At 40.3% G+C, this 22198-nt stretch overlaps 1 protein-coding gene across 4 annotated transcripts in view; it reads left to right on the top strand.

Moving 5' to 3' along the window:
• FNDC3B (fibronectin type III domain containing 3B) overlaps positions 1 to 22198 on the top strand; it is a 414553-nt gene that overhangs the window by 344922 nt on the left and 47433 nt on the right. For all 4 annotated transcript variants that reach the window (XM_069560055.1, XM_069560042.1, XM_069560049.1 and 1 more), the window contains 10 exons: positions 2899 to 3023; positions 4254 to 4428; positions 6471 to 6557; positions 7776 to 7914; positions 10089 to 10160; positions 12741 to 12859; positions 14699 to 14804; positions 15697 to 15869; positions 18335 to 18448; positions 18778 to 18927. In XM_069560055.1, the coding sequence (XP_069416156.1) occupies positions 2899 to 3023; positions 4254 to 4428; positions 6471 to 6557; positions 7776 to 7914; positions 10089 to 10160; positions 12741 to 12859; positions 14699 to 14804; positions 15697 to 15869; positions 18335 to 18448; positions 18778 to 18927 (1260 nt within the window). The remainder of the gene's footprint in view (positions 1 to 2898; positions 3024 to 4253; positions 4429 to 6470; positions 6558 to 7775; positions 7915 to 10088; positions 10161 to 12740; positions 12860 to 14698; positions 14805 to 15696; positions 15870 to 18334; positions 18449 to 18777; positions 18928 to 22198) is intronic.

Genomic DNA, 22198 nt, shown 5'->3' with positions numbered 1-22198 from the left:
GCATGAAAATGAAAAGTGAAAGTGAAGTCGCTCAATCATGTCCGACTCTTCGCGACCCCATGGACTGCAGCCTACCAGGCTCCTCCGCCCATGAGATTTTCCAGGCAAGAGTACTGGAGTGGGTTGCCATTGCCTTCCCCAAACATTTTATATATATATATATTTTTTTTTTTTTAAACCCTATCCATTTCTGTTAACAGGAAGACTAGATAATATTTAATTTATAAATGCTGTTTGCAACCTGGAGTCACGCTTGGTTTACAAACAGATTCTTTACATAGCCTGTACCTTTGACTGTGTGCTTATTCTGATGCCTAAGCCTAAAACCGTCAGAGAACCTGGCAGGTCTTCCATGGAAGACTAGGGTGACTCAGGAGCCATCGCACAAGAGCCCGCAGTGTTCTTCACCTTCGCTGGCCCACCTCTTAACAGTAGATTACCTTTGCACTGCAGAGACTCTTGTGAATATTAATTTTCTTTCTTCCCAGGTATCCTATTTTATATTAAACTCCTTGTCATACATGAGTATTTTATTTTATTCAAGAACTTCTCTTGTTTGAATATTTTAACCTACTTTCTCTCCTCCTTTTTTTTGTTTTGTTTTGTTTTATTTTATATTCAGTAACTTCCAAAAATTCACCAGTAAGCTTTACTTTATTAACTCTGTGAAACATTTGTACTCTTGCCCCTTCATATTCTACAAGTACTGTTTCTAAAACTTGATTCTAAAGTTCCACCAACTCTGGGTCATTCTCTGTGTTCTTGAGGTTCATGCACATGGTAGCATGTTGGGAAAGGTATAAAATTTGGCATGATTTACCTAAACAAGCTGGAGTTTATCTAGTAATTGTTCTTGATACTGAAGTAGAATTTTTTTTTTTTTTTTAATGTTGGCAATGTAGGAAAACCTCCTAAAGGTCACAGAATGGCTCTCTCTCTCAGTTCTTCAGTGAGCCCCAGTGCTCTGGCCCTTTAAAATAAAAGTCTAGTTCCCATCATTGATGCCTCCCCCACTCTTTTTTTCTCATTTAAACCACAGGCTGGTTTCCACCATATTAAAGCAAATCAACCTAGTAAGGAACAGACTGACTTTTATTTACTGGCTGTAGTTCTAAGCACCAGAAATGGGAAAAGGAGACCAAACAAAGAATAGGAAAAACGAGGCATTGAAGGGGAGCCAACCTGGGGTTTGGAAGGCTTCCGTGGCGGCAGGATGTGCCTTTCTTGCACTGTTTACTCTGAGCTCAGAAATAGAGGAGGAAAGAAGGTGGATCACGCTACTGCCTGAAATGGATACAGAACGTACCAGGGCGTGCAGCGCACAGAGTGTAATCAGACACTGGATGTAATTATGCAAATGTATGCATAAACGGCTTTCCTTTGAATAAATTGTCTGCAGCAACCTTAATGCTCAAGGTTAAAGTAAGCATAAGGGCATGATTTGCCAGCCACAGAGTGACTTTGCCTAAGTTGCAGCTGAAAAACATATGCTTTCCTGCCCCCTTCATCCAACCCCACCCCTACCATTTTTCATCATTGTACCTGACTGCATGTTGAACCCTTGATAACATGAACTTTGGCTCTTTAAGACTGTTAGGGCTTCTACTCTCTTCCTTGGGAAGGGTACCACCTTGCTTGGGAGGGAAGATTGGGAAAAGTTTGAGGATGACTGTGATATGGTGATTTTTAATCTGTTCAGCCTGGTGATACTTCAAGCTAGTTGTATGCTTATTTTGAATTAAACTTCACCTGGAATTTTTTTTTTTTTAAGTAGTAAGCATTTGGAGGCCTATTTAAAGGAAGGAAATGCCTACATTTTCTTAGGAGTAAAATGTGCTTTCTTTGTTTTTTATATAATAGAGAGCTTCAAACATATTCCTTAAAGTCCTGGGCTTGGCTGTCTGATTAAAATGCTGAGATTCATCCAGCATTAGCATGTGATTTTCTTTTGCATGAACATAGATAAACTACTGTGAATTATGGGTATGAAATATTCTAGAAAACTGCTGATATGAGTATTCCGTGCCTCTGATCATGGCACAGAGTAGTTTTGTGTTTGTTTTTTTTTTCTTCTTAGATCTATTAAGAGAACCCACTGGAGTGTTTTCTTTTTACTTTAAGGAATTCGAAGCATTATATAAGGCTAGGAATGTATTAAAAATGTGTTTCCAGCCTCATAGACACTTAAGAATGGCTGTAATGTACATAGATGAATTGAACTGATGTTCCAAGTCCTTGTCAGACATTCAGCTCAACTACTAGCCTTGATAGAACTCCCAGATTGTCCAAAGCACTGCTTTGAAACCAGATGTGGACAAGGTTTAGTCAAAGACATGTGCCCAGCATTTAGGGATGAGCATACAAGCAGCTCACCAGCCGGAGTGTACAGGGGTGGGCTTGGGAGTTGCCACAAAGCAGGAGAAGAGAGAGAATACCAGGGTGGTGGTGGTCAGGGGAGGAACATTTGTGACCTGCAGGGCTGCATAGATCAGTCCTTGAGTGCTGGGCCATCTGGGGAAGACTGTACAGTTCCCAAGCTAGCGATCCTGTGAGGCCGCAGACTCACTCTAATGGGCCAGATTGGGCTATTTGACCAAGTGAGGAAGATCTGAGAAACTGTGATCCTTAACTTGAGCATTGCCCTGTGCCTGAAAAAGGCCTTCTCTATTTTGTTGACCAAAGTCCTCTTTCAAAATACCGCAAGTATGGTATACCACCTGTCTCAGTAACAGCATTATCTGTAGTGCCTTTGTGTTAAGGATGGCATTTCATTGTAGAGTGCTTTCCTTCTCTTGGTTTTGTTCATCCAAGCTAGAAAATTAAGCAGTTATTCAAAATGCTTTTTCATTTTCTTATTTTTTTTTAACTTTATGTGCATTGTTTCTTGTTTTCTTTTAGGGGAAAAGAAACAGTGGTTTCAGACAGTGCTTCTTTGGGAGCCAGAAGCATTGCAAGTTGACAAAGCTGTGTCCAGCCATGGGGTACACATTCCGGCTGGCTGCTCGGAATGACATTGGCACCAGGTATGGCGTTTCCCAGTCCTTGTGCCTTTAAGCCTCTATGTGGTGTCCCTGAGTCCTCCTCTCACGTTGCTGAAAGGCGAGGTCGCCTACTGCCTCCACACTGCACCAGCTAGAGATTTTCCAAAAGAGAATCCTAATCAGAGGCTAGAGGCCCCTTCAGAGGTGATAAATGCCGCCGTGTGTCCTTTGCAGCCTTGCAGGCTGCAATGCAGAAAGGCCCACTAGGGGTCTCAGAGAATCAAGGGAAAGGTAACTACAGATTTTGAAAGGGAATCCTCTGAAGACTTTATTTTTCAGATGCTGTGCCTTTTTCTTTCATCACTTTAGCAAGCTACTCGTTCAGTTGCTTTTTTCAATTATGTCTGAGTGTTTCCTGATACAAAGAACGAGTTGCTGGGCCATCCATTGTTGTCAAGCCCAGGCAGATACTCACGAGACTGGAGAGAATCTGGACTGGGTAGGACTCACGGCTTGCCTCCAAGCTGCTAGGGAAAGGTGAGAACAGGTTTATGGTGAAGCATCAATAGATTAAAAGTGCCTTGAAAAGACCATATTCCAACTGCACTGCCTGGGTAACTGTTGATTAAGAGAAAAATCTTTTTCTTTCATCACTGCTTGTCAAAAATCTTCTTAAAGGTTCAGCACATGATTGGTCCCAACCCTTTTTTCAGCCTAAAGAACTTGTTAAGATCACAAGCTTTTCAGCCCTCTTTCCCTACCCATGATAGCCATTGTGTTTTTAGAGTTCACTAGTTGAACAGTCGTAATGATAAAGGCTTCTACAGCTTCAGAATTTATAAATGAATTAAAAGCATCCACAAACTTTTGGAAAATGGCAGCGTACATATTTGTAAGACATTTATTTTATCAACAGACAGTTGTTTACCCTTATATGCATTGATTTGACAGTTCCTTGGTAGCTGTGGCTCTTAGCTTGTCAGCATCACACTGTGCTTACTCCTAGGTGCCTGTGGGAGAAATACATTTTTAAATATATTGTCCTGTAACACAGTATGCTTTTCTAGTAGTAGGCTAAGTAAGGAGTGGGTGATTGGGGCACACTGAAGTTGTGGTAAGGAACATCACCCAAAGGATCCTTGCCTGCCTTTGCTCGCTGAACCTGTCAGGCCACAGACTTAGCAACCCAAGCCAGTCACACGGTAGCTTTTGAAATGCCGAGACTCCTCCACGTGCTCCTAAATGTGTCTCACCGGGTCTGTTTCTCTCCAGCGGGTATAGCCAAGAGGTGGTGTGCTACACGTTAGGAAACATTCCTCAGATGCCCTCGGCACCAAGACTTGTTCGAGCTGGGGTCACATGGGTCACACTGCAGTGGAGTAAACCAGAAGGCTGCTCACCTGAGGAAGTAGTCACCTACACCTTGGAAATCCAGGAGGACGAAAATGTAAGTCTGGCACACGTCATACTTCTGTGTGCATTCTGTAAAGTCAGTTTTATCACAGCTACAGGGTACACTGTGAAATTAGATTCACTGCCTAAATCGGAAACCAAACTCTTAATTTCTACCAGTGCAACCACCAGCAGAAACCTGTCCTTCCCACAGTCTTCCCCAGATCAGTAAATGGCATCCCCAACCTTTCCTTTGGGGAAGCCAGAAACCTGTGGGGTCATCCTTGGCCTCATGTTTGTGTTGTGTTGTTGCGTTAGTCTCAGTCATGTCTGGCCCCATGGACTGTAGCCCACCAGCTGCTCTGTCCATGGACTTCTCCAGGCAAGAATACTAGAGCAGGCCACCATTCCCTTCCCCAGGGATCTTTCCAACCCAGGGATCGAACCCAGGTCTCCAACATTGCAGGCAAATTCTTTACTGTCTGAGCCACCAGACCTCATATGTAATCAGTCAGCAAATCCGTGTAAATCTCCCTTCCAAAGTTACCCAGAAATCTGATCGTTTCTCAGCATCTGCACAGCTACTATACTTTTCCCAGCCACTACCATCTCGCCCCTGGGTTGTTGGAATGGCCTCTTAAGTATTTTCTCTACTTTCATCCTTACACTCTGTTCTGCACATGAAGCCAGAGTGAGCCTGTTAAATAAAATACGGCATGTCAGTGCTCTTCTCAGAACCTTCCCATCCCAGTGCCTTCCCTTCTCTTCCAGACGAGAAGCCAGTACTCTCAGAATGACTTCCAGGTCCTCCGAATTCAGGGTCTTCATCACTGACCTGTTCCTGCCGCTGTCATCTCGCTGAGCACACCAGCCATGCCCTCCCACAGTGCCTTTGCAACTCCTGTGCCCTCTGGCTCACATGCCCCTTCAGATATCTTTGAGTCACTTCCCTCATTTCCTCCAGGCCTCTTCTCACATGTCACCTCTTTAGAGAGCCCTTCCCTGACCGCCTTGTATGACAGCACTGTCCAGGAGCACTTTCTGTGGTGGTGGAGATGTTCTGAAATTTGTGCTCTGTAATAAGATAGAGCCTAGTCACACAGGGCTGCGGAGCACTTGAGATGCGGCTGTCAGCCCACGGAACTGAATTTTTAATAGTATTTAATTTATTGGAAGAGCCACATGTGGCTGCTTCATTGAGCCTGGAGAGCTATAGAAAGCAATGCTCCCTAGCTTTATTGCACACTCTGTTCTCTTACCCAGCTTTATTTTTCATCCAATAGCACTTAACACCACACAGCATGCTTCATATTTGTATGCAGAGTTTTTTAATTGCTTTCTCCAGCTGTAATATAGTTTCTGATGGGCAAGACTTTGTTCTTGGGTGGTGCTAAACCTCTAGAGCATGGAAGAGAGCTTGGTGCACCAGGGGTGCTCTGAGATCGGATGGATGAATGGGGGTGGATCATTGGATGCACGCATGACTAAGAATACTGTTGTATGAATTCCATACAGTTAGCTGTCAGTGGGACATTTATCCCATTGAAGGGCTATATCTTCCCTATCCAAGCTTGCCTTTCCCCGTTAGCCAGAAGACACTGCGTCAGAAACCCCAACCACTGTTTATTACATAGCACATTGCAGCTTGACAGTAAGAACTTCTGCGCAAGAGCGTTTTTTCATGGCAATGTTGTTAAGTAATTTTTTTTAAACTATATACTGCTTCATTAATTTGGTAGTTAAATTCTTTGTTTAAAATGCTTATTGAGTAACCAGAAAATGTTTGCTCTGTGAGGAAAGTTTATGATGGCATCTATTCCAAAGCAAATTTGCACTTTTTCAAAGAGAGAGCATTGTTCTCTTTCACATTAGTGTTAGTCTCACAATAATAGTGCCCAGAACAGGACAGATTATGATGTGATAACAGTTAAAGTTTTACTTAAAGCACTATGGGATTCTGGCCCTATATTTGCTATAGCTGCCAGACTTCTGGCCCACAGTGATGATGGAAAGGAGCAGTATAAAACTCCTGCATACAAGGGATTTAATGCCCAGATTTTATGATACTGATGTTTCTTTCTGGCTTTGCCTTTTCAGGATAACCTTTTCCACCCAAAATACACTGGAGAGGATTTAACCTGTACTGTGAAAAATCTCAAAAGAAGCACACAGTATAAATTCAGGGTAAGTCAGTCATTTGGGTACTTGAACTGCTTAAAAATGAAGCTCTTTTATGTTTTACCCCTTTATCATTTTAAATCAACTTTTTTTAAGGTTAAAAACATTTTTAAGGTTGCTGCGCTTTACCCTTTTAAAGTAATATCTATAAAATACACACTATACTTTAATTTTAAAACCCACCCTCGACTTTTCAGAAAAGAAACCTGTCGCTGTAATGTGCTATAGTAAATTACATAACAATGAGGCTAGATGCCCTTGCCCAGGAAGATTCGGACCAGGTGCCCAGTGTACCTGTCTCTCACCTGCACTTTACATCCTTCTATTCAGTTTCTTCTTTTCATCAGATTTCCTTTTTTTCCATTGTCCTGTGCTCTGTTGCCCATTTTCTTTTTCTCAGCCATTTTTTGTTTTCTCCTCTATTAGCTACACCCCTCCCCTGTTAGGCTCTGGACAACCGCTGCTGATGTCACCATGGGACATGGTGTTGTAGCAGAAGACAGTTTTGCGATCTCATTAGGAGAGAGGAGACAGCAGGCAGCCTTCTGTGCTGCCTTAGTGTTCATTGATCCTAGCACAGCATTGTACTTTCTGTGTAACAGTGTGCGCTTTGGAGAGATGTGGTTGTCTTCTGATTCTGTCTTTCCATCTCTTAATTTGTGAGCCAAATCATGTTATTTAACTTGTAGGAGTCACTCAATAAATATTTGTCAGATTGTCAAGTGGAACGTGTGACTACTAAAGGAAAACTGATAGTTTTTTATATTTTAAGAAACCTTGCTATTCGATGGCTGACTGTGAGATCAGAGGAATACTGCCAGCAATTCTCCACAAGGTGGCATTGTCCTACTCTTAAATAATCAAGGCTAGCAAGGTTCTTTATATCTGCTGCCCGCTCCCTGCCCCATATTTTCCTTCCATAAAACAAAATGAACTGGGTGGAGACATACTGGTTTTGTTTTGTATTTTTGAAAAGGTAAAAATGTCTTTAGCTAAAACCTACCTTGTTTCATTTTTAATTGTTAATAAGTAAACTATACAGAAAATAAGTACTCCATTAAAGAAACACTTATAAATTAGTAGTTTGAGATTGTGAGAGAGCAAGGGAGAGTGTGTGTAGTGTGTCTGAGTTCATGGATGCCTTGCTCTTGCCGTATTGAACGTCACCGCTGGTTTAAGACTTGCTGTCTAAAGCATATGAATGTGTTATCGGTTGTGTTACAGCTGACTGCTTCTAATATGGAAGGGAAAAGCTGCCCAAGTGAAGTTTTGGTTTGTACAACGAGTCCTGACAGGCCTGGACCACCTACAAGACCCCTCATTAAAGGACCAGTTATGTCTCACGGCTTTAGTGTCAAATGGGGTATGTTTTATTGCTATTGCTGCTGCTGCCTTTTTTGACAGATTTTTTTTAAAACTTGATTAATTTCAGTAGTGACAAACCAGTTAACAAAGAAACATATTATCTGAGGGAGTTTTACATGTTTGAAATACATATATTAGAAATATCCTGACAATGCCACCAGTTGGTAAAATTGACAATTGTAAGAGCATTTCATTTACTTCATGATTTTCCTGTAAGACACTTCTTCCACCTGCAGTTTAATATATTAATGATTTGTATGTGGTAGTCTCTGAATATATCATTCTTCAGTAACTTTCCCTTAAAATGTAGCAATATTTAATATGAAAATTGATTTATAAAGTTAGTATTGAAAATAGATTTCAAAATTTAGGTTAAGTCATATTAAATTTTACAGAATGTTTAAGATACAATGAATTAAGAAGACTTTAGTTTTTGTTGTTTGTATATAATCAGAAGTCTTGGACTTCAGGAAGTTTCCATATTGAAGTTCATTATATGCCATTTGTAGGAATCTGATAGGAGGATATTGTGTCTCACCTGCTGCATGGATTATTTCAGTGAAATGAATGCCATTAGAGTGTGGATAAACGTTTGCAATTGTACGTGAAACTGTTACAATGTGTATGATCATCACTAACTTCCTATACTCGGAGAAGGCAATGGCACTCCACTCCAGTACTCTTGCCTGGAAAATCCCAGGGACGGGGGAGCCTGCTGGGCTGCCATCTAGGGGTCGCACAGAGTCAGACACGACTGAAGCGACTTAGCAGCAGCAGCAGCAACATCATATAATAATAGTAACTACCTAACAGACAAAAAAATGATTTTACCTGGCAGTCAAGTGATACAAAGGAAATGTAAAACATAACTAAATCATTATTAGAGACCAACCATGGAGACATAGCACCGCTTCAAGTTATGTGGTAATTTAGAGACAGAATTATTCCCTGCAACACGGATATGATTAAAAGAAACAAAAAAAATCTAGGTGTGCTTTTTGCCAGATCTAAAGCTTCTTTTCTCAGAATATCCTAGAAATTTCTGTCAACACTGAACATTTACTTTCATTGTTAACTGTTAAGAGTCGCTCAGTCTTGTCCAACTCTGCAACCCCATGGACTGTAATCTACCAGGCTCCTCTGTCCATGGGGTTTCCCAGGCAAGAATACTGGAGTGGATTGCTATTCCCTTCTCCACGGGGTCTTCCTGACCCAGGGATTGAACCTGGGTCTCCTGCATTGCAGGTGGATTCTTTCAGTATCTGAGCCACCAGGGAGGCCCCAAATGCCATAATATTTAACTGTTTAATTACTGCTGTAAATACCTACTACTGAAATTCATGTATATTAATGGAAATTACAGGTGAAAAGAGGGATTAAAGTTTCTAAATCTATATGAGTAACCCAAGAATGTCTAGAACATAGATGGCCAGTTGATAGGAGAGGCAAATTCTGTGTAGTCTTGAAAAAAGGTATTTTTCTGCTCAGAAAAGAATTCTTGCAGGCCCTGGGTTAGCAGTAGACAAATAGCTAAGGTACACAGGGTTCTAGTAACAAGCCAGAACCCCTTTTGCAAACCGCCTCTTTGGTACAGGTTCCAGTTGATCTGATTTTCTATTAGGTTCCCTTGGGATGTAAAGTTTGCTTAGCAGCAAACTGTGATGAACATATTTGTTATATTCTGATGTTTTATTTATTTCATCAATAATTTTTACACCTCCCTTTCCCTCTCTTTCCATCTCACAAAAGAATTGGTCGTGATGATTTAAGTGAAATAAAGAATAAAATAATTTTTGAAAAGAGGTACATGAATATTTTGTTTTATATAAAAACCATCAAATATTGAAGAACAGGCTTTAGAATTCTCAAAATAAATATTTGAGCATAACTCTTAGAAAAATAAAGTCATATTTCGAGTTTTGTTCACATTTCGCTAAATGCTAACTCTTCAGCATTTCTAGCTCTGTAAACTTTGCATAGTCAGAAGATTTCGTGGTGTTTTTGTTTCTTTTGTTTTTCAAGTAAGGAGTTGAGTGAAATGTTATTTGTGTCTTTTAGTTGAATCCAGAATTTATACAGTCTAATGTTACATGGTTCTGTGTGTTCTAATAATGTTTACTAACAAAAGTCAGTATGCTTTTATAACTAATAAGACATTTGCTTACTTTCCAGATCCTCCAAAGGACAATGGTGGTTCAGAAATACTCAAGTACTTGCTGGAGATTACTGATGGAAATTCTGAAGGTGAAGTTTGTAGAAATTCTTATTCAAGTCCCGTTTTCTAATAAGATAAACATCTGTATAATAATAGTGCTGCTGCTGCTGCTAAGTCACTTCAGTCGTGTCCGACTCTGTGCAACCCCATAGACGGCAGCCCACCAGGCTCCCCCGTCCCTGGGATTCTCCAGACAAGAACACGGGAGTGGGTTGCCATTTCCTTCTCCAATGCATGAAAATGAAAAGGGAAAGTGAAGTCGCTCAGTCGTGTCCGACTCTGTGCGACCCCATAGACAGCAGCCCACCAGGCTCCTCCGTCTATAGGATTTTCCAGGCAAGAGTACTGGAGTGGGGATCCATTATAGTGGGCGATCATTTATTCTGTTGATAGAGGTACTACAGTAAATGGATTTTAATCATGTATTGACAGTTTTTTCTTTCAAACAGCATCAGGGATCAGTCTGCTTGATATGTATATATTTATCATGCTTTTTAAAATCTTTGTCACTTCTTTAAGCCAAAAGTCCTCATTAATAGAATAAATATGTTTTTCATCTCTCTTGGCATACTTTCTGTAGAAATTCTTATAAGCAGAGAAAGTGTCAGAAGCGATCAGCAGGAAGAGTGAATCGGTGCACAGGGGATAACAACATATTGTTGTGGGCTGCTGACAAGCATAACACACTGTAACAAATTCAGGAAATGTCTTCATTTTTGTTGTGATTTCTCAGTCAGATTATTTAATCTTTATTCCTTACACTAGGTGAGCTAAAGTGGGACAGTGTTAGAAGTCAGATTCCTTCCATAGTGTTTTATAAAAAATTCTTAGATCTTCTTTCTAATAAAATTTATTATGCTTTAATAGAAAAAAGTGAAGTCCTCAGAACTATAAAAATGACACCTGCCTCACCACTACTCTAATGATCCCTGTAACTAGTACTTTGTTTTTTAAAGTGATATACATGGCGGGGGCGGTGGGGAGAGTTAACAGCAACTTTTACAAACAGTCTGTGCAGGTGTGTGGCTTGCTTTTTATTCTGTGCCATGATAGCCACCTGGAATGTTTTATTTTCACATCAGTTGGGCCCTACCCTATTTTAAGCCAAAAAAACTCATAATACTCTGAGATGGGCACAGCTGTTCTTAACGTAAAATCATATTCTATGCTAAAAATCAGACCTTTGAGAGAAGTCATGTATATTCAGTGTCTCATTGTGAAAAACTAAATATATTTTGAAGTTTTGTGGTTCTCTTGACCACTGTGGCTGATTAAAAGTAGATGCCATTCTGCACGTAAAGTCAGCGGTGTGGTAGCGCATGACATCAGCGATTAATTCAGTCTACTCTCTAGTCCTTGTTCCTAGTTGCCTTTGCAGTGCAGGTCATCTAATCAGTTATGTCAGAATGACTATCTTTATTATTCCCCCTTGTTCCTATATGGCCCTTGTGCATGTGACTTCATTGTAGAAAGAAAGTGAAGTCACTCAGTCGTGTCCAGCTCTTTGCAACCCCATGGACCGTAGCCTGCCAGGCTCCTCCATCCATGGAATTTTCCAAGCAAGAGTACTGGAGTGAGTTGCCATTTCTTTCGCCAGACTTTATTGTAAATCTGGCCTAATAAGCAGCTGATAGTATTTGTGGAAGTTAGTAACTATCGTGTGTGTATATATGTTGCTCAGTCATGTCTGAATGTTTGCAACCCCATGGACTGTAGCCCACCAGGCTCCCCTGTCCATGGGATTCTCCAGGAATTGCCGTTTCCTTCTCCAAGTAACTGTTGTGGAAGAGGGTAAAAGTATTTTCCCTAAAACAATTGCATGGAGTAAAACGCTCCTTTCAAATAGTCTGCTGGGAACATAGTGTTAGTGGGAGCAAAGCAAGGAGTAATAAATGTCCTAGGTGGTTGAAGCACCACCCCCCACACACAATGCTCTTCGCCTGGTGGCATCAGCCTCACCCCAGCCCCTCAGTGGCCCTGCTTGCTTTCTTTAATCCGCAGAAGTGGTTAGATAACCTGGGTCATACTGAGTATTTCATCTTTAAAGTCACTGTCTTCGGTATTTTTGTCTTAAGTGGGGCTGCATGGAGACAGCAGGCCTTTCCACAAAGGACTTGGTCTATATGGCTGGGATGGGGTCGGGGCAGTTTACTTGCTGTGACCTCCAGGCAGATAAGAACCAGGAGAAACTCTTCAGTGGTGCCCTGGGCTGACCAGGAACCTTATGGCTGAGCCTGCTTCCCCCTGCCCAGCTGGCCCCAGTTGGCTTCTCACTTGCCAGCTTGCTCAATACCATCTCCTGCTACGGGGCCAACTACAGATTTCATGTGCTTTCCAGCATCTAAACCTCCACACTCAGCAAATGTGATCATGGTAATATTAAGTATTATAACCAGCAGTGCTAAGTATTAAAAATGCCTTCATGTTATTTTAGTATTTCATTTTGTAAAGGAAATGGAAAGAGAGCCCTGTGACTGTTTAAAAAAGAAGAAAAGAATAGGAGATGCTGGTTTTCACAGAAACCACTTAGAGCTTTTTCTTATCAGGAATGGTTGGTACTATTACATTTTTACAAAAGGCATAAACTCACACATGGTCTTATTTTGCAGCGAGTCAGTGGGAAGTGGCCTACAGTGGGTCGGCTACAGAGTACACTTTCACCCACTTGAAACCAGGCACTTTGTACAAACTCCGAGCATGCTGCATAAGTACTGGTGGACACAGTCAGGTTGGTTTTGTTTTGGTGTAAAAGTAAACATCTTTGGTCAAATTCAGACAGCCTATCTGTAACATCAGAGTAAATTTCTGTTAAAAAATAAATCTTGGTACTACAGCCTGCCATGGTATCACATCAGAGTTTTCTGAATTGTGCTTTAGAGGGTATAGAAAGATAGACCCAGATGATTCTCAACTGAATTGTGCTGCTTTCCAAGACTTGGGCATGACCACATCACAGTTGAAAATTGAAGGTGGTCTGCAATTTGCAATGGCTAACAAATACGGGGCTGAACCTCAGTTATCACAATGGTAGAAAAGCTTAGACTTTAGAGCAAAAAGATGCAACCTCCAGCTCAGCTTTGCTGTTACTTTGGCAGTTTTGTAAGAATGTGAGACACACCTTCCTCTTGATACTTTGCTGCCATCTGCTGGAAAATGCTTGTAAAGCCACAGATACCTAGGATAACTGAGCTGAATTGCATCTCCTGAGATTGCGCAGTGCCCAGCCTATACATCTGTAGGTAGTACCAGTTCTCTTGTTGTCTGCCTTTTTAAAAAATTGAAGTATAATTGTCTTACAATATTATATAAGTTTCCTGTCCCAACACAGTGAGTTAATATTTTTATACATCACAGAATGACCACCACCACTGTCTACAATTTATGTGGCCTTAGACCAAACGTTCAACATGTCAGGAAACTTGGTTTCAACTTCACAGTGTTCTCATGCGCTCAAAACAAGTACACATGAAGCGTTCAGGAAATGAGATCGTTGTCCAAATGACGAACACTTAGAAAGTGAGTGAGAGGCGATACGGTAAAAATATGGTAAAAACCATTTTCATCATAGAGATAGTTAGCATCGTGGTTTGGAAATCAGTAGTGCTGAGAGAGAGCGTGCACAGAAGATGGCTTATAGCCCTGTACTGGGTTGACTTTTCAAGAGAACACCTGCCAGTAGGTGCCAAGTTTTGCCAGTCAACCCACCTCTGACACTGTCATATGTTTATTTTCTTTTTCCCCCAAGGATAGCAGTATTGTGAAGTCTAGACTGTATATTTAGACAGAATTCTCAGGTTTAAAAAAAGGGTCCAGCTCAACGACATTTATACAGTGTCTCCGAGGGTGAACCAGGTTGACCTCAAAGTCACAGGTGATTGGTGAGCTTCTCTTACCCGCGAGGTGCTGCACAAGTCTGCACAGAGGCAGCGGTGCCCCTTGAATGTATAAACACATCTCCTCTGTACCGCATTTCCTCAAGGAGGATGAGGTTGGTTGAGCTGTATGTCTCTACCATGTTCCTCATATCTCAAAAAGGTGTCAGCTTCCATACCACCAGCCTTACACAACCAGACCCTGCAAAAAAGAAGCCCTGATGATTTTAACGTTAGCAGAACCTGCTGGTTAATGTCACACTCAGCTGACTTTATTTGCTTTTCTGCTCTGTATGTGGATGATGGGCCATTTATGGCACTGTTTACAAACCTCATCCAGCTGTTGTTTTGTGTTCTCCTCTGTCCTCAGGAAGGGTCTGATTTTTAGTTTAAAGGGAGGTAACTGTGTGCTTGGGATACACAACAGTCAAAATGTCAGTCTGCAGATCTGACACCAGAAATAATTATTTTTACCAGTGCCATATGCATATGTCCATACTCAAAACATACACAAATATACACGTGCACTACACACTTAGAGACGAAGATCTTACTGCGTAAGAAGTGTACACATCCAATGTGTAACCCCCTCCTTGGCAGCGTGTGCTGGTATGGAGTGGAATTTACCTGGTATGTAGAGCTCTAAAAAATGCATAGTAACTAAGAGACGGTTCTCTTTGGTGTTTCTCCTGCAGTGTTCTGAAAGTCTCCCTGTTCGCACACTAAGCATTGCACCAGGTCAATGTCGCCCACCGAGGGTTTTGGGTAGACCAAAGCACAAAGAAGTCCACTTAGAGTGGGGTGAGTGACCACATCTTCACGTCGCCAGTTTGGACAATTGGAGGTTGAGTTTAAGACTTACAGCTTTGTAATTAAGTTTCAGGTCTTTCTTCTGAAAACCAGATTTGTGTCTATTGAAAATGTCCACATTCTGTTTAATGTACGTGGGCTTGGGTTTGTGAACGCCCAGCCCTATGGCCCATCCTCCTGTTCCTGATGGTGCCGCAGGTGCTATTCACCCCCTGCCCTCAGAGGGTACTGTTCTAGAAAATGTTTCAGAGCAGGAATTCCCCAACTTTATTCATAAAATAAAAGTTGTGCTTAATAAAGAGGTTAAACCAAGAAACTGTTCATTAGGTAGCATATGTATCCTCCTCACCTTTACCACCCTGTCGTGTGTGGGTCCTGGTGTTTTACAGTCTCAGCTCAAGCTATGTTAGCATTTCCTGTCATATTTATGATTCACAGCATGTAAAATTGCAAATATAAACCTGCAGAACTCTGTTAGACTATTGTTCCCCATCACTTAATATCTAAATTAAGATGTTATGCCAGTTTGGGGTTCTCTAACTTGATTTAATATGTCCTTTGGTTTCAGGTTAAAAAGATTTTTCTCCCCTCTAATTCTTGTCTTTACCTTGCATTAGAATGTAAAGGAATTGCCTAAAAGTTCTATGGTTTTGGAATCATTTTGTTCATATCATTAAATGTGCTTGCTTTGAAAAGTATGGATAACATCATTAAGAAACTTTCTTTTGTATCTCTTTCTCTTTTTGAAGTGGGGGTTCTTTTGTAAATATCAAGGACAGGCTACCTACATGATATTTTGCAAACATCATAGAATGTAAGGTGTGATAGGGCCAACCAGAAATAATAAAAATGTTCTAAGATGAACAGCGTTCTCCATTCGCAGACGTTCCTGCCTCTGAAAGTGGCTGTGAGGTCTCGGAGTACAGCGTGGAGATGACAGAACCGGAGGATGTAGCTTCGGAGGTGTACCATGGGCCGGAGCTTGAGTGCACCGTGGGTAACCTGCTTCCAGGAACCGTGTATCGCTTCAGGGTGCGGGCTCTGAATGACGGAGGGGTGAGTACTTATCACGACAAAAGCATGAGGTCCTGGCACTTCCATTTCCACCCTCCTAAAATTCCTCATCTGTATCTGTCCAACGATGACAGCCATTAAAGAACTGTACGTAAAACCTTATTTCTGAAGAAACCCTGCTTTGGTTTCACGTAGACCCAGCATTGGAAATTTTGATTCTTTTGTCCTCCTGTTAAGACAGAGCTCAAAGTTAATAAGGACTTTGCCGTTTAGATGCCTTTTGGTGGTTTCTTAAAATAATTTCCTAGATAAATCACTTATGAGAAGTTAGAACTACATAATATTCCTTTACCATGTTGTCTAAATTACTCAGCAGTGTCTTAGGTGAGTTTTTAAAACTCCACTGGGGTATAGGCTAGGGAGACCAGCTTATTTGTTTTTTTTTTTAAATTTCATAGAACTCTCTGGTCCTTTCTAGTACTCCATTTGAAGTTGTTGAGGTGGGCTATTCAAGATTGAAAGGGTCTGACTATATGCACGAAGGTGACTGGATTTTTTAATTGCAGAGTGATGTGGGTTCATAGTGAGAATAAAGTGACCCAGAAACTATAGGGCTTTTTGGTGTGTCACAGATGGGCAGAAATGTAAAAGAAGGTGGAAGGGTGTGGGTAGGGCAAACTGCTGCTAACGCCCTACAGAGAGCCAATGAAGTGTATAAATGCATTCTGTACAAATAAATAGATGTAATTAATCAATGAGATTTTTGTAAGAAAGAAAGCCAAACGGACAGTGACAGGAAGTTGGCAATGACTTTTCTAGTTCTTGGTGTTCATTCATGCCTTTCAGAAGTGAAGTGTTTTTGTCTTTAGTCCATTTTGAGTTAGCCAGGCCTTAGTTTGAAAATATTTGGTCTGAAGTAGGATCACAAACCTTGAACAAGAGCTGGATCTCTTCTAATTCACCATTAGGAAAGAATTTCAGATACAGGTATTTACATTTAAAAAAAAACACACACACACAAAACTAGACAATTAAAATGTATTGGTGAGAGATAAGAAAGCCTCTGTACCCTGACTTTTTATAAGTAAAAAGAGGATGGATGGTGATAATCACCCATACTGCAGATGAAACTCTGGTGCTTTTCCCCTTCAACTTTTGAAGAAGATATTCGCCATGATAAAGACACATGTGCAGCTGGACTGATTGGGGTTTACTTTCTCCTTTTACTAATTTGTCATTTAAAGAAACTATCTCAGCCTTATTTTTAAATCCTGTTATATTGAAATTGAACCATATATTTGACTTGTGGTCCTCTTCTGTGGTCTACTCCAGACAGTTTCTCCCCCACCTTCAGTATATTTGCAAGTTATATTAGAAAATGTCAAAGACTTTTTTTCTTTATGTTTTTTCCTCCATTTTGAAAAACACAGTCATATTCCTCATTCAGTTCAGTTCAGTTTAGTTGCTCAGTTGTGTCCAACTCTTTGTGACCCCATGAAACACAGCATACCAGGCCTCCCTGTTCATCAGCAACTCCCAGAGTCTACTCAGACTCAGGTCCATCAAGTCGATGATGCCATCCAGCCATCTCATCCTCTGTCATCCCCTTCTCCTCCTCCCCCCAATCCCTCCCAGCATCAGGGTCTTTTCCAATGAGGCAACTCTTCGCATGAGGTGGCCAAAGTATTGGAGTTTCAGCGTTAGCATCAGTCCTTCCAATGAACACCCAGGACTAGTCTCCTTTAGGATGGACTGCTTGGACTTCCTCATTAGCCTGAAAATTACTTTACTCTTTGCCCCAGTTCTTTTAAGTACCACATATTCCACCTTAACGTGGGGGTTCTGGTCCTCTCAATGCATTTTACGTCTATAGAGATGATTGTCTCTGAGCAGTGTGACCGCTGATGGTGGAGGAGGAGAGAATGCAGTATAAACCTGCAGATAGTTGAGATGGTGGGCCTGCCAAGCAAACATTAATAGGACTGTTGGTTTCAAATTGAAAAATACCAGTGACTAGAAGAAATACTCAAAATTTGATAACCAACAATTCCACACAGATTTTTAGGCCTTAAACTACAGTATGCATCTGACTTGGTTTACTTTGAAATGCCCTGAGAAATTAAAGCACAATGCTGTGATGTAGCAAAAGTCAGCATTTTTTATTTCTTAGGTCACAGCAAAAATGTATAATAAACCAACTTTCTAATCCTTTTGAATTAAAAAAATTATATATATATATAAAATAGACATTTACCACTCAAGTAATGTATGTGGGAAGAAAATCTACTCATGTAATTTAAAGTGAACACCATTAAGTAATGCTTTTAATCAGTTGTATTGATGATACCATTAGCCTAGCCCTTGTTTGGTTATAAGCTTGTGTTATATGCACACACACACAAACACACACACTTCTTGTTTGGTATAAGCTTGTGTTGTGTGCACACACACACGCACGCACATCCCTAACACACCCCTACAAGCACATGTGTGTTTCTCTCTTGCAGTATGGTCCCTATTCTGATGTCTCAGAAATTACCACTGCTGCAGGGCCTCCTGGACAGTGCAAAGCACCTTGTATCTCTTTTACGCCTGATGGATGTGTCCTAGTGAGCTGGGAGGTAAGTCAGGCACATATTCTGCATTAATTTGTTTCTTCTACTTTATCTGTTCCCCAGTGCAAGGTACAAGGGATCTACAAAGCTAAAATTCACATGTAGGTAGGTGATTCTTACACAGTCATTTGCCTTAGTGCTTGCCAGGAGTTATGGAAATTTTACCACTGATCCAAATTAAGACGAAATTGAGTATCTTTTTCATGCTTTTCTTTTGCATGTATTTCAAATATTCTGAGGCATCTTGCTCTTTTTTTTTTTTTTTGGTATAATTAGTTGAACACAAATATCATAGGATTTTCTTCTCAATGAAATTAAATTTCTGAATTTTCCAGAGTCCTGAAAGCTCTGGTGCCGACATCTCAGAGTACAGGTTGGAGTGGGGAGAAGATGAAGAATCCTTAGAACTCGTTTATCATGGGACAGACACCGGCTTTGAAATGAGGGACCTGCTACCTGCTGCACAGTATTGCTGTCGATTACAGGTAGGCTGACACTCTGCAGCCATTACTCACAAATACTGGTGTTCCCTGAAAGACTCTTTGGGAAACTTACTCAAAGGCTCATGATGGAGGACATCAGGAAGGATGTTATGGGAAAAAGAGTCCTTTTAAATAAAAATAGATGCAATTGTTTTGGCATTTTACAGTTGCTTTTTGCTTCTCTGAGAGGTCCTGAAACATGGGAACAAAATCCGAATCATCTCCACTGTACTCCTCACCGCCCTTGCACTGTGTTTGCTGGTTAATTCATTGAATACAGGATCGAGTCCAAGGCAAAGTGGGCATAGCTCCTTAGGGAAGATGCCTTTTGTCTGAATTTTCCGAGATGCACATTTCGCTGGGAAAGCCACTTAGACAAAAGGCAAAAAACCTTTAAAACTTCCATTCCAGATGTTAACTGGAGCCAGAAACAAGCAGTAGAGTAGTTCGGACAGTCTGCATTTGATCACAGGACCAACCTCCCACCCCTCAGTGACCACTAACAACGTCTGGCTATCTGTAAGCTTCCACTTGGGTGTCCAAAGAGAATAACACAAAGAATAGTCAGCTCCTAGCCTAACCCCCAAGAGTGACAGTAGTCATAGGTTTGCTTTCATTTTATTGACTTGGGTAAATATTTTCTTTTCCCTTTGTAAAGCCTTATTGTCTTGAGAAAACAGGGTTCTTTGTTCATTTATTTCCATTTGTTCAGTAACATTTGAGCACTGCTTTGTGCCAACCTCAAAGAATGATCAAGATGACCAAAAGGAGAGATAACAAAGAATTATATTTTCACATGTGTTTAGATTTAAATAAAGAAGCAAAGATGCCAGGTTTAGGTTTCCATCTGATTTAAGTTATGGATCATATTGTTTATTACACGTCCATTTACTTCAGCCTCTTTGGAGAAAATCGTCCCTTCTTAAGTTAACTTTGGGCTTCCCAAGTAGCTCAGTGGTAAAGAATCCGCCTGAAGTGGAGGAGATACAGATTCAACCCCGAGTCAGGTAGATCCCGTGGAGAAGGAAATGGCAACCCACCAGCTCTAGGACTCTTGCCTGCAGAACCCCGAGGACAGAGCCTGGTGGGCTACAGTCCATGGGGGTAGCAAAGAGTTGGACGCAAGTTAGTGACTGAGCAGGCACACACACAGGTTACCTTTCCAGATCAGCAGAAGCTTTTCTGTTAAATTCTGAAGGCTGTTTTATCGTAAACATTTCTGGTTAAACTCTTTCGTTATACACACCTCAGATGGAGGGCCTGGGACATAATTGACCCTTCATCAGTGAGTCAGGGTCACAGCACATTATCTGAGCTTTATAACAACAATGCTGAGTCACTGGGGAGAGGTTGAATTATGTGCTACACTCCTGTTTTTGGAACAAGGCAGGATATAAATAAAAACTCTTTGCCATCACAGGAAAGAACTTCAGGCCAACCTGTTTTTGAGTTTTGGTCTCTCTTTAAAATGTTCTATTTCCTTTTTTTCTTTCGGAGTTTTTGTTGTTACTTACCATTAACACCCAAAATTGCATTTTAAAGATACATTGGTAAGAATAGAACCTGTGTAATAATCTTGCCTCTCTGTTTCAACAGTAGTATTTTCAAACTTATTTGTTTGAAAATACTTACTTGTCATAAAATGAGTCAGACACTATAAAGGGGATAGTACTCTCAAGACCACACTTGCTATACTAAAGAAGTATTGCCAGGAAAAGTCTCCTCATCTTATATTAATTTCTTGATACCTGTGAACCTAATCTGAATCATTTTTATTTGATATTACTACAAAGTCAGGTTAAAGCCTGAATATTCTTTTAAATATTTGGTGCTTTAAAAATTAAATCACTGTAATATGTATATAGTATCATATAAAAATTGGATGGAAGCATTGTTTATTTTGTGCAGGAATTTTTGAATTTTCATATTCTTCCTTAGGAATGCTTCAATTAACATGTACCCAAATAATTCCTGGGTACATATGCTTACATGAGGCATATTGTATATTTTACACATACTCTTAAATATTATTAAGATTCTTTAAAATGGTTTGCTTTGGAATTTGATAATAATAAGAGATATAACTCAAGAAAGCATTTTCCATAGTATAAGGTTAGTAAAAGAAATTTGGGTCTTAAGTAAGATCCTGGAATATAAAAAGAACACTATTAGAAATTGGTAAGATTTGAATCTAACTACATAAGATCTATATATTATTAATACTATTGTATCTCCTGGTTTTGATCATTGTTTTATAGTAATATATGCTTCCCAGGTGGTGCAGTTGGTAAAGAATCTGCCTTCCAATGCAGGAGACACAAGAGACTTGAGTTTGATATCTGGGTCAGGAAGATCCCCTGGAGAAGGAAATGACAACCCACTCCAGTATTCTTGCCTGGAAAATCCCATGGACAGAGGAACCTGGCGGGCTATATAGTCCATGGGGTTGCAAAGAGTCAGACATGACTGATAGTTATGATATAAATACAGATTTTAAGAATTACAAAACTTATACTTTCTTGATTTTTTTTAGAGATCACCAATGTAGTATGGCTGATATCAGTTATTTAATTAAAATCTGTATTTTTTCCTCTGGATCCTTCATATCCCCTTAGCCCTTATTAAATCACTCAACACAAATGCACATATTTGACAAAGTAATGAATCAAGAATCATTACTGAAGACCTCAATTAACACCAGTAAGGAGGTGTAAGAACAGAGTAAGAAGATGGAACCCAGATACAGAGTAAAATAAATAAAATGTTAATTTTAAAAATAATGGAAAAAATGAATAATAGAGTATATTAATAACATGAAAAGGGTAATAAAATACTTAGTGCTGAATTTTTCATTATAGTATAAGATTATAAAGAAATCATTAATTCAGCCTTAAGTGTATGTTAGGTTTGTATAGTCATAATTATGTGAGATATAAATATTTTGAAAGTTTGAAACAAATTTTGACCTTGATTTCCCTGTAGACCATTTGCTTAATTCTTACCTTTAACAAAGAGTTTTTCTCTTTTCTCCCCCACTCCACCCAAAGATCATCATCATTGCCATCACATTCCCTCAGGTTAGTTATTAATGGTAGTCGGTTAAAGATAGGAGTATTTAAGAAACTCCTTATGGTTTCTCAGACCAGCACAGCATCTCAGTTCTATTCTTGTAAGTAGCAGAAAATAATTTCTTTCCATGGGCACTTGAGTCAGTAGCCAGCTGTGGGAGTCTAAGACAGATGGCTCAGCCTCCCATTCAGCCACTACTGCTGTT

The sequence above is a fragment of the Ovis canadensis genome, chromosome 1 (assembly GCF_042477335.2).
Source record: "Ovis canadensis isolate MfBH-ARS-UI-01 breed Bighorn chromosome 1, ARS-UI_OviCan_v2, whole genome shotgun sequence".
NCBI classification, from domain to species: domain Eukaryota; kingdom Metazoa; phylum Chordata; class Mammalia; order Artiodactyla; family Bovidae; genus Ovis; species Ovis canadensis.
The sequence above is the reverse complement of the archived record's forward strand: the minus strand, read 5'-3'. Positions and strand labels throughout refer to the sequence as shown.